The 15,935-nt window shown below is 37.5% G+C and overlaps 1 protein-coding gene across 1 annotated transcript in view; it reads left to right on the top strand.

The window, feature by feature from the left end:
* The window catches only part of LOC148953977 (uncharacterized), a 136,865-nt gene that overhangs the window by 111,229 nt on the left and 9,701 nt on the right, over nucleotides 1-15,935 (top strand). The window contains exon 6 of the mRNA XM_089086058.1: nucleotides 13,557-13,755. Coding sequence (XP_088942184.1) covers nucleotides 13,557-13,755 — 199 coding nt within the window. The remainder of the gene's footprint in view (nucleotides 1-13,556; nucleotides 13,756-15,935) is intronic.

Raw genomic sequence — 15,935 nt, 5'->3', positions numbered from 1 at the left:
TAAAGAGCGAGGTATTGACTTGGGGGAGAACCCCCTCACATACATTATAATTTCTGTCCGTTTTAAGTTCTAATGTTGCTTCTTACTTTCAGTTGAAAAAACTGTTTTTTTTTATTTAATTTCTGATCGTTTTTTAAATAATGCTTGGAAATCCGGCGCCCCCTTCATGGAAATGTCCCTTACCCCAAAGAAACATCCTCCACTGAAATATTCTCCAGATTAACCCCCTCCTCTAGCCTCCCCCCCCCATCCAGAAAAAAATCCTTCCTGAAAATGTCTGTATACTTCCCAATAACCAATAAATAATGCTGGCAAGTCCGGCGCCCCCTTCATGGCAATTTCACTTCCCCCATGAAAAATTCCTTCTTGGACAGATCCTCCAACATAACCCCCGACCCACCCACCCCCACTACCAGAAAAAACCCTCCTCAAAACTTCTGTATACTTCCCAATAACCAATACTATATGTTAACATTGGGTAAAGTTCATAACTTTTAGCCCTCCTCCTGGGGACTTCGGGGGATTAAGTCATCCTAAAAGACATATTTATCATATTTTCGACCATGTTGAACAAAATGGCTATCTCAAAATTTTGATCGGGTGACTTTGGGAAAAAAATAAGCGTGGGAGGGGTCTAGTTGTCCTCCATTTTTTTGGTCAATTAAAAAGCGCACTAGAACTTTTGATTTCCGTTCCAATGAGACCTCCCACGATATTCTAGGTCCACTGGGTCGATAGGATCATGCCTGGGAAAAAAAACAACAAAAAATAAAAAAAAACAAATAAACACGCATTCGCGATCTTTCTTCTGGCAAAAAATGCAAAATTCCACATTTTTGTAGATAGGAGCTTGAAACCTCTACAGTAGGGTTCTCTGATACGCTGAATATGATGGTGTGATTTTCATTAAGGTTCTATAACTTTTACGGGGTCTTTCCCCCCTTTTTCGAAAATCAGCCAAATTTTGTCAGGCACGTAGCTTTTGATAGGTACTAAACTTTTGAATAGCACTAAACTTGATGAAAGTTATATATTTGAAATCAGTATTGAAATCTGATTCTTTTGATGTATCTATTGGTATCAAAAACCCGTTTTCTAGTTTCGGTTACCATTGAGCCGGGTCGCTCCTCACTTACAGTTCGTTACTACGAACTGTTTGATAGCCTATTAGAAGCCATTGTAATAGTATTGGTCGTCATATCTGTGAAGTGAAAGCGCTTTGAAAGATTGAGAAAGATATGGTAGATATTTTCCAGAGAGTCTCGTAATGTAGGCAGAATCATTTGAATGACCGTATCATATCAAACCAAAATGCGAGAAGATAAATACAGTTTACCAAAAACAAGCTTTTTTGCGATCAGGTTGGGGGCTAATTAAAAGCAGAAGATCCTACAAGAGGGTCGGAAGAGGCCATAATAAAATATTTATAGCTAAAGAGGGAATCTATGAACACGACGAGGTGGTAGAGGAGTGCACGCAGCTGTGTTGGCCTATGGTGACTCGGTGCTGCAACTAATTGTCAACAGTCATTGTCTTAATAGTACCTTTAGCAACTTTGTTAAGGCATCGTGCATATGGGAGCGTACGTGTTCGCGTGTGTCTCTTTTTGGGGATGTAGGTATCAGTATGCTTTTTCCTAAGTAAATATGTATATTTGTGATTGTCTATTCTTCTATTTACTCGTTTAAGTTTTTTTTGCAAGTGCATTTTTTGCTTTTTGCGCACCTATGCATTTGTTTAACTTAGTGTTGAGACTAAGAATTAGCAAAAAAAGAACTGTAACAACAATTTCTTAAGAAAGACCTTGGAATTCAAATAGTTCGGTATCTTATCGTGCATCCGCTTTTAACCTAACAGCTCTTCCAAATATGCAAACGAAATTCCTCTAAATACATCTAAACTTACCGCCTGTTCAAGAGATACATTTTGTATTCGAAACTTAAAAACAAACCAGGAAACTTCTTATCCTTACGTTAGCGGCTCTCTTAGGTTCTGTTAAACCTCTAAAAAGAGGTTTCGTTTCGTAAAGAAGCTTTGCACGAACTTCAATACGGCATGTAAAATCTAGGTTGGTTGTTGTATTTTCATTTTTACTGTTCTTGTTCTTTCTTCAAAGCCTGAGATACATTTTTGGAAGCTAAGAGAACCGCATTACACTTACAATTATTAAATATGTGTTTTTTCTTAACAGGCATTGCTTAGAGGATACGGTTTTCTATTGAATATATTAGGTATTTCAGTTCTGATTTTTAATCTTTGGAGCTATTTTACCTTGATTTGCCAGAACTGTATTTTTTGGTGACTAACCTAAATCTAACTTTACCCAAAACCGATTGATGTTTGACCCTTTGTTCTTCGATTGTGGTATCTAAATTTCCCCTGTAAATTTAAAGAGGAATTTATAGAAAAATTGTTTGAAGGCTTGAAAATGCACTTAATTTTATAGTGAAAAAGAACTGTGTTAAATGCTTATTCTGGTGCTTTGGATACTGGTAATCCTACTTTGCCTTGGCCCTGCAGCCATCCTCGGTGTGTTTGACCATGAATTTGAGGTATAAGGGTGACCTTTTATTTGTTTTTATATCTCAATGGACATGTGAAATTTAGGCAGAGTGCTAGGATAATCATGTTAATTTTTCATTATTCTCGTTCTGGCTCACATTGCTTAATATATTCGCATTGACTACAGCCGTATCAAGTAGTCTTGTAAAAAGTAGCGATTGCTATTTTCCCCTTGACATTTCATTTGAATTTCATAACAGTCTAATCATGCAGGTTAACTCCTGCCTTATTTGGGATAAAACATTGTAAAGGATGTGCTTGTAGAATAAAAGCCTTGTTCTTATGGCCTCTATTTCTCCTTACGACTTGTATCAGGGATATCGGAGTCAAATTATTGGTTGAAACCAAGACCGCGTTATTTTTCTGTCCCTTTACTCCCAGTAATTCCTTCTCTGTGTCAAACCGATAGTTGTCGTATAGCCTGGCTTTTGAAATAACAGTTTTGTCAGGAGGGATATCGGAATTTGTAATTTTCTTCGATGCTTTTCTGGCTCCAATACCTAGTTCCTTGAAATCAGAGAGAGGTCAGTAGCTTGCATAAAACTTACCAAAAAAATGATGTTTTTGATGTCTTAAAGAACTTAAAGTAGACTCTTAACTAGTCTTAACTGCACGATTTATAATTAAAGGTAGATCTTTTGTAGTTTCTGATTTTTTTTTTTTTCAAGTAGACGAGAAAAACTGGAGACAGTATTCACTAATTATCTACACAGAGCCCATAACTTGGACCAAAGCAAAAAGGCTTCCCTCTAATGGACCATTTCAAGCAATATGTTTTAAGATATTTTCAATCCTATCGCTTACTTTAAAATAACATGTGAAGATGTCCAACTTCATAAAATGTCCGTATTCCAAGCAGAAAATTTGCTTGACTTTAAAGTTTCACTGTCTGTAAAATTGGCCTCACAAAATAATAGCGAGATACTTTTCTTCTCACTAGATCATTACCCAGGTCCTTGGGTTTTTTCGAATCTTGTTAGGTCTTGCACTCCAAATTACCCTTGAAGCAGCATACCTATGAGTTTCTCCAACAAGCTTTCTATGTTCTTTGAAAGCCTTTTTTGCTTTGTTTCCTACTTTTTTTCATGCACCCTCCACGTTGGTATGGATGATTTGAGAGCCTCTCCTGTTTATGGTAGATTTGAACTTACCAAAGACTCAGCTTCCTCTTTGTCCTCAAAAAATCCTCATGCAATAAAGTAGTAAGTATCTATTGAATTTGCTTAGACGTATAGCCACTACTCTTTTCTTCCTTATTGGTTTAATATCATGAAGAAGGTTTAACGGCGATTCCATGAAAAGTGTTTTGGGGGAGATAGGGTGATTGTGTACTTTATAATACACATGTGATGTTTGGACAGTTTTGTCAACTTAAAATAGTTTAACGTTCCCTTCGTTCCCCCATTTCTGCGGGCAGGGGAGGGGGGTCAATTTTGGAGGGAAAACTAAAAATCCTCAGAAAGTTCATTTTGAATTTCTTTCATTGAAATGCAAGAATTGGAATATTTCAGTATTGTTTTGTTGTGCTTTTCTTTGTCACAGTTACATTCTCTTAATTTTTCAAAGTTCATTTTGAATTTCTTTCGCGAAATGCAAGAATTGGAATATTTCAGTAGTGTCTTGTCGTGGTTTACCTTGTCACAGCTACATTCTCATGATTTTTCAAAGTTCATTTTGGATTTCTTTCGTTGAAATGCAAGAGTTTGGAATATTTCAGTAGTGACTTGTTGTGCTTTACCTTGTCACAGTTACATTCTCTTGATTTTTCGAAGTTCATTTTGAATTTCTGTCGTGAAATGCAAGAGTTGGAAAATTGGGGTCTTAGTCCACCAGCCTGAATGGTGGAAATCCACTAGCTCAGTATTGGGGTCTTAGTCCACCAGCCTGAATAGTGGAAATCCACTAGCTCAGTATTGGGGTCCCAGTCCACCAGCCTGAACGGTGGAAATTCACTAGCTCAGAATTGGGGTCTTAATCCACCAGCCTGAATGGTGGAAATCCACTAGCTCAGTATTGGGGTCTTAGTCCACCAGCCTGACTGGTGGAAATCCACTAGCTCAGTATTGGTGTCTCAGTCCACCAGTCTGAATGGTGTAAATACACTAGCTTAGTATTGGGGTCCAAGTCCACCCGCCTGAATGGTAGACCTTCACTAGCTCAGATTTGGGTCTTAGTCCACCAGCCTGAATGGTGGAAATTCACTAGCTTAGAATTGGCGTCTTAGTCCACCAGCCTCAGTGGTGGAAATTCACTAGCTCAGAATTGGGGTCTTAGTCCACCAGCCTGAATGGTTGAAATTCACTAGCTCAGAATTGGGGTCTTAGTCAGTGTTCAGATTGGAGCGTTGGGGTCCGACTATCTGGGCTTTATTTGTCAAGGCCTGAATGCTAAGCGATGGACATGAGCTCGATTGAGACCCCATTGTGAAAATGGAAAACAAAAAAACAAAAATATATTGTTGGTATGTGTGTAGAGCATGGCATGGTTACCGCTAGGGCAACAGTCTAACCGTTGACGGTTTTAGGTATCCGTGAATAAGTTATAAGGCAAGAGTGGAAGTTGGGACAAATTTTTGGAGGTGCCCACCTCACCTGCCCAGAGTCTCAGGCAAGTTACCCTAAATTTGAAAAAGTGGAAATTGGCTAAGATTTTCTAAACTGAGCTGAGACAATGAATATATACTATTGGGAAAGTGATTGGAGACGCTGAGCATCCTTGAATAAGTGCTAAATTGAGAGAGGAATTTGGGACAATATTTGGGAGCACCCACCAAATATTATCCGGCAGGTGACCCAAAAATTTAAAAAACACACAGAGACTACAAACACAAAGAGACGAATCACACACAGAGAGGACAAACACACAGAAATCACACATAGAGACGACACATGCACAGAGACGATACACACACACACAGAGTCAACGCACACAGAGAGACGAGACACACAAACAGAAATGACAAACACACATAGAGACGACACACACAAAGAGACGTCACACACACACAGATACGAAACACACATAGAGGCGACACACACATAGAGACAACACACACACACACACAGACACCAACCACAAAGAGACTACACACACACACAGACACTACACACACAAAGATACGATTGACACGTAGAGACGACACACACACAGAGACGACAAACACACAGAGACGACATACATAGAGATACGACACACACACAGAGACGACACACTCAAAATGACGACTTACACATAGAGACGACACAAACACAGAGACGACAAACACACAGAGACGACAAACACACAGAGACGACACACATAGAGAGACGACACGCACACAGAGACGTCAAACACACAGAGACAACACACACTGATACGAAACACACAAAGAGACGACACACGCACAGAGAGGACAAGCACACAGAAACGACACACACACACAGACGACACACACATAGAGACAACACAGACAGAGATATGACAGACACACATAGACGAAACCCCCAAAGAGACGACACATGCACAGAGACGACACACACACGCAGAGTAAAAACACAAAAAGACATGATAAACACACAGAGACGACAGAAGCACAGAGACGAATCACACACAGAGAGGAAAAACAAACATAAACGACACATAGAGACGACACATGCACAGAGACGATACACACGCACAGAGTCAACACACATAGAGAGACGAGACACACACACAGAAATGACACATAGAGACGACACATGCACAGAGACGATACACACACACAGAGTCAACACACACAGAGAGACGAGACACACAAACAGAAATGACAAACACACATAGAGACGACACACACAAAGAGACGTCACACACACAGATACGAAACACACATAGAGACGACACACACACAGAGACAACAGACACACACACAGAGACAACATCCACACAGAGACGACATACACACACACAGACGACACACTCATAGTTACGACTTACACATAGAGACGACACAAACACAGAGACGACACACACACAGAGATGACACACATAGAGAGACGACACACACACAGAGACGACACACTCAAAGTGACGACGTACACATAGAGAGCGGCACACACACAGAGACGACACACATAGAGAGACGACACACATACAGAGACGAAACGCACACAGAGACGACAAATACACAGAGACAACACACACACAGATACGAAACACACATAGTGACAACACACGCACAGAGACGACACACGCAAAGAAACAACACACACACACAGAGAAGACACAAACATAGACACAACACAGACACAGACACGACACACAAACAGAGACGAAATCATATAGAGAGACGACACGCACACAGAGACAACACACACACAGAGACAACACACACAGAGAGGACACACCCACAGACACGACACATGCACAGAGACGACACACACACACAGAGTCCACTCACACACAGAGAGGACAAACACACAGAGACGACAGACACAAGGAGACGAATCGCGCACAGAGACGACAAACACACAGAAAAGACACACAGAGACGACACGTGCACACAAACGATACACACACACACAGAGTCAACACACACAGAGAGACGATACATGGCGTATCTGATTAAATAATTTAGATCTATTTATAAATTTAATTTTTTTTTTTTTTTTAATACAGTAGTTTTTCTTAGTAAGCACACTAAAGACAACACGCACACATAGAGACACACACACACACACAGATACGAAACACACACAGACACTACACACACACAGAGACGACATACTCAAAGTGACGACTTACACATAGAGACGACACACACACACACACATAGAGACGACAAACACACAGAGACGAGACACATAGAGAGACGACACACACACACAGAGAGACGACAAACACACAGAGATAAAACACACACAAAGAGCACACACACACGCAGAGACAGAGAGAGACGACAAACACACAGAGAAGATACACAGAGAGAGACGACACAAACACACACAGAGAGATGACAAACACACAGAGACAACACACACACACAAAGAGACGACACACACACACACACACAGATACGAAACACACAAAGAGACGACACACGCACGGAGTTTCTGACCGTTTAAGTTTTGATGTTAGTGTTGTCAGTCAAAAGCTATGAACTTGAGAAAAGAGCTTGAGAAAATTGCCTGATTATCGAAAAATGGGGAAACACCCTCCAAAAGTCGCCAGGAATTCCCCCCTCCGGCGCGCCGGCGGGGGGCATTCCTGTCGACTTTTGGACCCCAATTCTGAGCTAGTGAATTTCCACCGTTCAGGCTGGTGGACTGGGACCCCAATACTGAGCTAGTGGATTTCCACCATTCAGGCTGGTGGACTAAGACCCCAATACTGAGCTAGTGGATTTCCACCCTTCAGGCTGGTGGACTAAGACCCCAATTTTCCAACTCTTGCATGTCACGAGAGAAATTCAAAATGAACTTCGAAAAATCAACAGAATGTAACTGTGACAAGGTAAAGCACAACAAGTCAGTACTGAAATATTCCAACTCTTGCATTTCAACGAAAGAAATCCAAAATGAACTTTGAAAAATCATGAGAGTGTATCTGTGACAAGGTAAACCACGCCAAGACACTACTGAAATATTCCAATTCCTGCATTTCATGAAAGAAATTCAAAATGAACTTTGAAAAATTAAGAGAATGTAACTGTGACAAGGTAAATCACAACAAAACAATACTTAAAAATTCTAATTCTTGCATTTAAATGAAATAAATTCAAAATGAACTTTCTGAGTATTATTAGTTTTCCCACCCCAATTGACGCCCCTCCCCCTCCCCTGCCCGCAGAAATGGGGGAATGAAGGGAACGTTAAACTATTTTAAGTTGACAACACTGTCCAAACATCACATGTGTATTATAAAGTACACAATCACCCCATCTCCCCCAAAACACTTTTCATGGAATCGCCGTTAAACCTTCTTCATGATATTAAACCAATAAGGAAGAAAAGAGTAGTGGCTATACGTCTAAGCAAATTCAATAGATACTTACTACTCAATAAGTACTTTCTACATGCCATAAGTTTTATTTTGAAATCACTGGTGAAAGGAAAAAAAACACAAAATGAATGTATTTCATCCCTTGAACTTCTGTATCTGAAACAATAGCAGTTGTTTCCAAATTAAAAAAAAATCACTTTATAAAAACATGGTTTCTTCTTAAGTTGTTTAATATTAATTAATTACAGCTTTGAAAAAGTGCTGAAGTAGGAAAACTATTGGTGAAAATTTGAGAAATTATAGGAAAGATCATGGTACTCCATGAAACGCGGTTCCAAAGGCCGTGTATTTCTTGTTCTAGCTTACACAGGTTCTAATTCAGATTAATTATAATTTACTATTTCCAACATTAAATGTGACTGTCGGTTTCAAGTTTGTGTAAAAGTTAACTTATAAATCAGCATGGACTACTGTGCAAGTTCTGAAAATATCAATAATATCTTACATTTGGTTTTTCATAGTTTTCTTAGTTTGCTAGTCAAGATATATAAACGCTATATCACCATGTTTTTACACCTTATCCAGTTAAAACGCTAAACCTAGTAGTCCCTTGCCTAGATGATGTACAGTGTTGCCACTAGATCAAAAATAAAATCAAGAAAATTTTCAGAAAAGAATCACTAAATGAGTGAAAAATTAGACAAATTATAATTTGCCTACGTACTTTATGAAAACAGTATAAAGGGTATACTTTTCATTTACTTTTGGTAAATTAGCAAGAAAAAGGGCAGTTGCGCATTAAATAAAAAAAAGCATGTGAATTAAAAAAAAGGGTATTGCATTATCTACGGCAATATATACTTGATTGTGTGAAGACTATATCCAGGGGCATAATTTTGTCAAAATCATGGAGGAGGGCAAATTTGAAGCCAATTTTCCCAAATCAAGTGAAAATGACAGTAAAGACTAAAAGAAAACAAGCCGTTTGGTACCATAAAGGTACTACATAGTACTTTAAAAGTACTATAAAGGTACTTTATAGTATTATATAAAGGTAACTTATAGTACTATAAAGGTAATGTACTAAAATACTATAAAGGTATGTACTAAAATACTGATCTGCTTTTGTTGATGCTTGAATTATGCAGGTTTATCTTAGTTTTGACAAGATTTTGGAAGAAACTAAATTTCAGCTGGGGGGGGGACTTTGGTCTGGGGGGGAGGGCAAACCGAGTTCTGGTAGGAGCTTTTGCTTTGCTGAAAACACAAAAGTCAAGTATAAAAAACAGGATTATAGACTCCTAATACTATCAAGATGGATTTACTTCAAACTTGTGTACAAACTAATCATGACATGGCCTTTTCAGAACCAAAACGAGAGCCAGTCATTGAACTGAGCCATGATGCAGAAGTGATACTAAATTAAACGCAAAAGAATAAAGTAAAATCCCAAAATAGATTGTTGCTTTATCTTAAAAGGGATTGATCCTAAAAGGGATTGATAAAATTTTCATTCTGTAAAATGTGTTCTTAATTTGGTGGCTTCTACTCTGCTGGAATTCCCATTTTACTTTGTGTTTGCAGGAAAACGCTATGTTTCTATAACTTTAAAAGCATAGGGAAATGCAACTAGTTGGTTTATTTGTACTAATTTTATTGATATATACTAAATTGGCTGTGAAGTAATAATTTTTGTCCGTTTTAAGTTTCAACTCCGCTCTCTATTTCCCTCGGGAAAACTTTGTTTTTTTTAAACTAACCTTTGTTCGTTTTTGATTAAAATTTAATGTAGAAACAACGCTGCCATGATCTTTTTTGTTTGTACGAAATAATGTTTTTTCGTTTTAAGTTTTAATGTCACTTCTTAGTTTCAGTTTAAAACTTATTTTTAATTTAATTTGTAATTATCACCGATCTAGGGGAGATAACACACCTATAGAAAATACTGCAAACAACCTTGACAGCTAACAAAAACTTTCTGTCTGTGACATAAGGTTCATGATCCATATTTCACAAAACAATACATGCTTTTTAGGAACGTTTGTTTTTCGATGAGCAAAAAGCTGTTTTTACTCGGCCGACTTCGCCCGAAAAAGCCATAAAAGACAGGGCTTTATAAATCATCTACTGACTAGCAGAAACTAGAAGGCTATTGTAACAGAAGAGAGCTATTTAAGGGCTCATTTAAAAGCTTATATTTATACATAATTGCTTTTTATAAATTTGACTTGATAACACATTCCCACAAAGTGAACTTTCGGTTGTTTTCCAACTTTTATAAATGAAACAAGAGCCTTTTCCAATGAAATGACCAAAAAAGGTGTTTTCAATACCTAAGCAAGAGCAAAAACTAAGGGGGCAAAGACGTCCCTTTGCCGCCGCTAGAACTACCACACAGGCTTCATCGCAGAGTGAAGTCTGAAGGTTCAATTCAAAACTGTTGATCGATCAAGCTTAATTTTTGGTAAATTTTCAGTTGAAAAGTTTATTAGTTTTAGTTAATTTGTTTTCGCAATAATCTTTTATTTTTAAGATGAGTAGGCGATTTATGAAACTTACTAAGAGAGTCTGGAAGGGGAATATATGTGATGGGTTCTTATATACCTCCAATTGAGGGCTTTGGGCCGTAATTATTGCAATGGTACCGTTTTATGCTTCGAAATTATTCCACTTAGGAAGCGGTACCAAAAGTGCTGTTTTTAGTGCTATATGGCACTTTTGGATGGTAAAATTGATAAAAAGTACGTAGATATAAGTAATAGGCTTAAAATCAGTCTTCCCGGAATATACCTTAAAAAATGAGTGCATCACGTTTGCAAAAATAGTGGATTATCTGAAAAGTAATCATAAGAAGGGATAAACCATGATTTTAAAAAAATCCAGGCTGGAATCGAACGCAAGATAATCTAATTTGAAGTCCAGCGCTGTACTGACAGAACCACGCCTCTAATAATGTAATTTAAGGTATTGGTGTATGTAGGAATTTTATTGTGTAGCTTATTAAGGGGGGCTGGAGGAGGAATTTCCACGAGGTGTTCTTGCAAACCTCCAGTTAAGGGTTTTGTACCGTAATTATAACAGTGATACCGTTTTATGCTTCTTCTACGTTGAATGTTCTTTTCCTTTTGTTTCTTTCTGAAACTAAACTTTTGTTCTGCAAACATGTTATATGTTCTTTTGATGTTCCCTTTTCATTTCAATGTTTTCTGGATCGCTGCAATTCGTTGCTACCCATAACAAAAATATGGTTTTCCTTCGTCTCCTATTTGGGGGACTGCAAGTTTATGCCTTGGGGTTTTCAACAATTCCAATCCCTATGGTACGCTGTTCATTTCTATCGGTCGTTATTTTTAAGGTAATTTAATCTCTGTTTCAATATATCAAAACAACTGGTTTTCACAATCAACTTTTACTATTTTTTTTAAACCCGTATAACATTTATCATTCCTAACTCTTACTTAAGTGACTGATTTTTTTTTATCTAATGTTATCTTTTCAAGTACATTTAAAACTTTTAGTTACTTTGCGCTGCAATTTGCTCTTTACTAGATTGATAGTAAAGCTGCAGTCAAGATGAAATTTTAAGAACTATGTCAAGATATCATAATTATTTGCTTGAAAAACAAACAAAGTAAAGTTTAGACCCCAAGGAAAGTATAAATTTAAAATTCCACAAAAGCCATCAAAAGCACGAAGGATCCTATTGACTCATCCCTTCCCCCTTTTTTTAATTCCCTTGGAAACTCAATATTCTTACCGTTGTTCTGTTGAAATTCTTGATATATTTTGGCTGCTTTTGCACTTTTTTCGAATTAAAACCTCGTCTGATATGTTGCCTTTGTACTTGCGAAATTCCTATGTACCTGCTTATTCAATAAAAAATATGATCATTCTTTTTCTACAAGAAATGACTGTAAAAGTCAATGGGTCTAAACCGTTTAAATACGCTTTTATGATTTAGTATTTCAACGATGATAACTAAACTAATATTACTTTAATTAGTTTTTTCACGCATTTAAGGGCTTGATATGTTTTCTAAGTTGATTTTATTTTTTGCTGAGAAGCACAAAAAAATCAAATATGCCGTTCCTTCCCAGTTCTCTCACTGAAAAAAATTCTTGAAAGTTGAAATTCAGTGTCCTAACTATGGGAAGAAATACATGATTTATTTACCAAATTACACACAAAACTCGTCATCTTTTAATGAAACCTGAATGCAATCTCCATCATGATAAAAGTTTACTTGCCTTCACTAAAGCCAAAAAGAAAACATATACTCTCTTGTGATGATCGGAATCAGCTGACTCTAGTTGTAAAATTGCTCCGGAAAAATACTGGGCTCATATACCCATTGTGTTAACCCATATAATCGGCTGGGAGTTAAGGACACCGTAACTCCATTAATTATATTAACTAAGATTGATGCTCAATCGAAGAGAATTAAGCAAAAACCCTCGCGTGAGAGTCTGATGACTTGAGAGTTTTTCCCTTGTATGAAATACAAGGGAAAAACAATTTAGATTATCGAAAGGAAGATTAATTCTTATGGTCTAAATTTCATCTGTAACCCAGCATGCGATATTCCACTCGTAAATAAAATTTTATTTGGAAATATTTTCAAAACTGAAAATTAACTTTTCTGTATGAGAAACTTTTTTTCTTAATTCATAAGTCTAAATTTCTCATTGAATTTGCAAAAAGTTGCATCATGTTTCACTTTTTATTTTATATTCTGTCCTGAGTAAGATTAAAATTTATAGATCTCGACGATCACCAAACTCGCACATTTTTATTCAAACTGCAAACTTCAAATCTTTTTAAACAGCAAAGTCAGATGCTGAGAAACATTGAAAATATTCAATGGACAGTCCCTAATTCGAGAATTCAAATCGAGTCTCAATGAAAAATTTAACTTCATAAATTTGAGAGCCACTTAGTAAACTTCATAATCCAATGATCCAAGAAATAGCCATTATGTCTACAATACAAAATGAAGTTGGATAGTTCATTTCAATTTTTTCATTTCCCGTATTTTCTAGGAGTACTTGTGTAACCCCTACCAGTATACAGCCACATACCGAAAATGGTATGTTTTTATCTTTGGCTAGGCGTTTGAGTGATGTTAGTATGTATGGGTCTGCTACCGCACTATGTGATTGTTCCAAAGCTGGTGAAATCTGTGTAAATTGTTTGGAACAAAAGTTTCATTCTCCTGCCAGACCTTCTACTCCTATAGATGTAAGTATATGTGCTTAAAATGTAATACTTTTTTAATAAAAAACCTTTCAAGTTATAGATCATATCAAGTTATATAAATATAATATTGTTGGGACCTTTGGCCCTGTTTATCAGAGAAATGCCCTTTTCGTAAATTTAAATTCTTTTATCTTTTGATTTTAGTTCTTTATCAAAGTTTGGAGTGAATACAGCAAGAGTTGTTTTCTTTATACCTTTGACTTTTTTTTGATTAGACTAGGTAGAGCCTGGAGCCTACAGAGAGGCTGGGATTATATTAGCTTGATATAGAAAAAGAGTCATATACTCAGCAAGAGATCTTTCCTCGAGGGAAAGAAAGGGAATTGGGGAGTTCTTTCTTTTTGACGCCTGGGGCCAAATAGTGTGGCACTTTTATACCACGGGGAAAGTACCATTGTCAAAGAACCCTGACAGTTGTTTAAACCGCCAGAGACGGGGCAAGCAGAAATCCATGGCGCGTTGAAGTTACGCTGGCCTCTGGGGTACCGATAGCTTACTCTGGTGTCATTAGAGGATTTTCTCCGATACGGGTGAAAGATTCCACCCCCCCCCAAACAAATATATACATAATAACTTGATATCAAGTTGTCAAGTCATATGTATATATATATATATATATATATATATATATATATATATATATATATATATATATATATATATATATATATATATATATATATATATATATATATATATATATATATATATATATATATATATATATATATATATATATATATATATATATATATATATATATATATATATATATATATATATATATATATATATATATATATATATAGATATATATATATATATATATATATATATATATATATATATATATATATATATATATATATATATATATATATATATATATATATATATATATATATATATATATATATATATATATATATATATATATATATATATATATATATATATATATATATATATATATATGTGTGTGTGTGTGTGTGTGTGTATGTGTCTGTGTGTCTCTGGCTGTGTGTGTGTGTCTCTGTCTGTGTGTGTGTGTCTCTGTCTGTGTGTTTGTCTCTGTCTGTGTGTGTGCGTCTCTGTCTGTGTGTGTGTGTGTCTCTGTCTGTGTGTGTGTGTCTCTGTCTGTGTGTCTCTGTCTGTGTGTGTATGTCTCTTTCAGTGTGTGTGTGTCTCTATCTGTGTGTGTGTTTCTGTCTGTGTGTGTGTGTCTCTGTCTGTGTGTGTGTGTGTCTCTGTCTGTGTGTGTTTGTCTCTTTCTGTGTGTGTGTCTCAGTCTGTGTGTGTGTGTGTTTCTATCTGTGTGTGTCTCTGACTGTGTGTGTGTGTCTCTGTGTGTGTGTGTGTGTGTCTCTGTCTGTGTGTGTGTGTCTGTGTCTGTGTCTGTGTGTCTCTGTCTGTGTGTGTGTCTCTGTCTGTATGTGTGTGTCTCTGTCTGTGTGTGTGTCTCCGTGTGTGTGTTTGTCTCTGTCTTTGTGTGTGTGTGTCTGTCTGTGTGTTTGTGTCTGTGTGTGTGTGTGTGTCTGTCTGTGTGTGTGTCTCTCTCTATCTGTGTGTGTGTGTCTCTGTCTGTGTGTGTGTCTCTGTCTGTGTGTGTGTCTGTGTCTGTGTGTCTGTGTCGTGTCTGTGTGTCTGTGTCGTGTCTGTGTGTCTGTGTCGTGTCTGTGTGTCTGTGTCGTGTCTGTGTGTCTGTATCGTGTCTGTGTCTTCTCTGTGTCTCGGATGTGCGGTGTCTGTGTCGCGTCTGTGTGTCTGTGTCGTGCCTGTGTGTGTGTCGCGTCTGTGTGTGGGTCTGGGGTGGGTGTGTGTGTCGGGTCTGTGTGTGTGTGGTGTCTGTGTTTTTGTGTCGGGTCTGTGTGTCTGTGTCGTGTCAGTGTGTTTGTGTCGTGTCTGTGTGTTTATGTCGTGTCTGTGTGTGTGTAGTGTCTGTGTGTTTGTTTCGTGTCTGTGTGTCTGTGTCGTGTCTGTGTGTGTGTCGTGTCTGTGTGTGTGTCGTGTCTGTTTGTGTGTTGTTTCTCTGTGTGTCTGTGTCGTGTCTGTGTGTCTGTGTCGTGTATGTGTGTCTGTCTCGTGTCTGTGTGTGTGTCGTGTCTGTGTGTATGTCCTGTCTGTGTGTGTGTGTCGTGTCTGTGTGTCTGTGTCGTGTCTGT

Source organism: Artemia sp. Qi Xiang Cuo, chromosome 3, assembly GCF_049724085.1.
Source record: "Artemia sp. Qi Xiang Cuo chromosome 3, ASM4972408v1, whole genome shotgun sequence".
In the NCBI taxonomy this organism is placed as follows: Eukaryota; Metazoa; Arthropoda; class Branchiopoda; order Anostraca; family Artemiidae; genus Artemia; species Artemia sp. Qi Xiang Cuo.
This window is presented reverse-complemented; position numbering and strand designations above follow the sequence as displayed.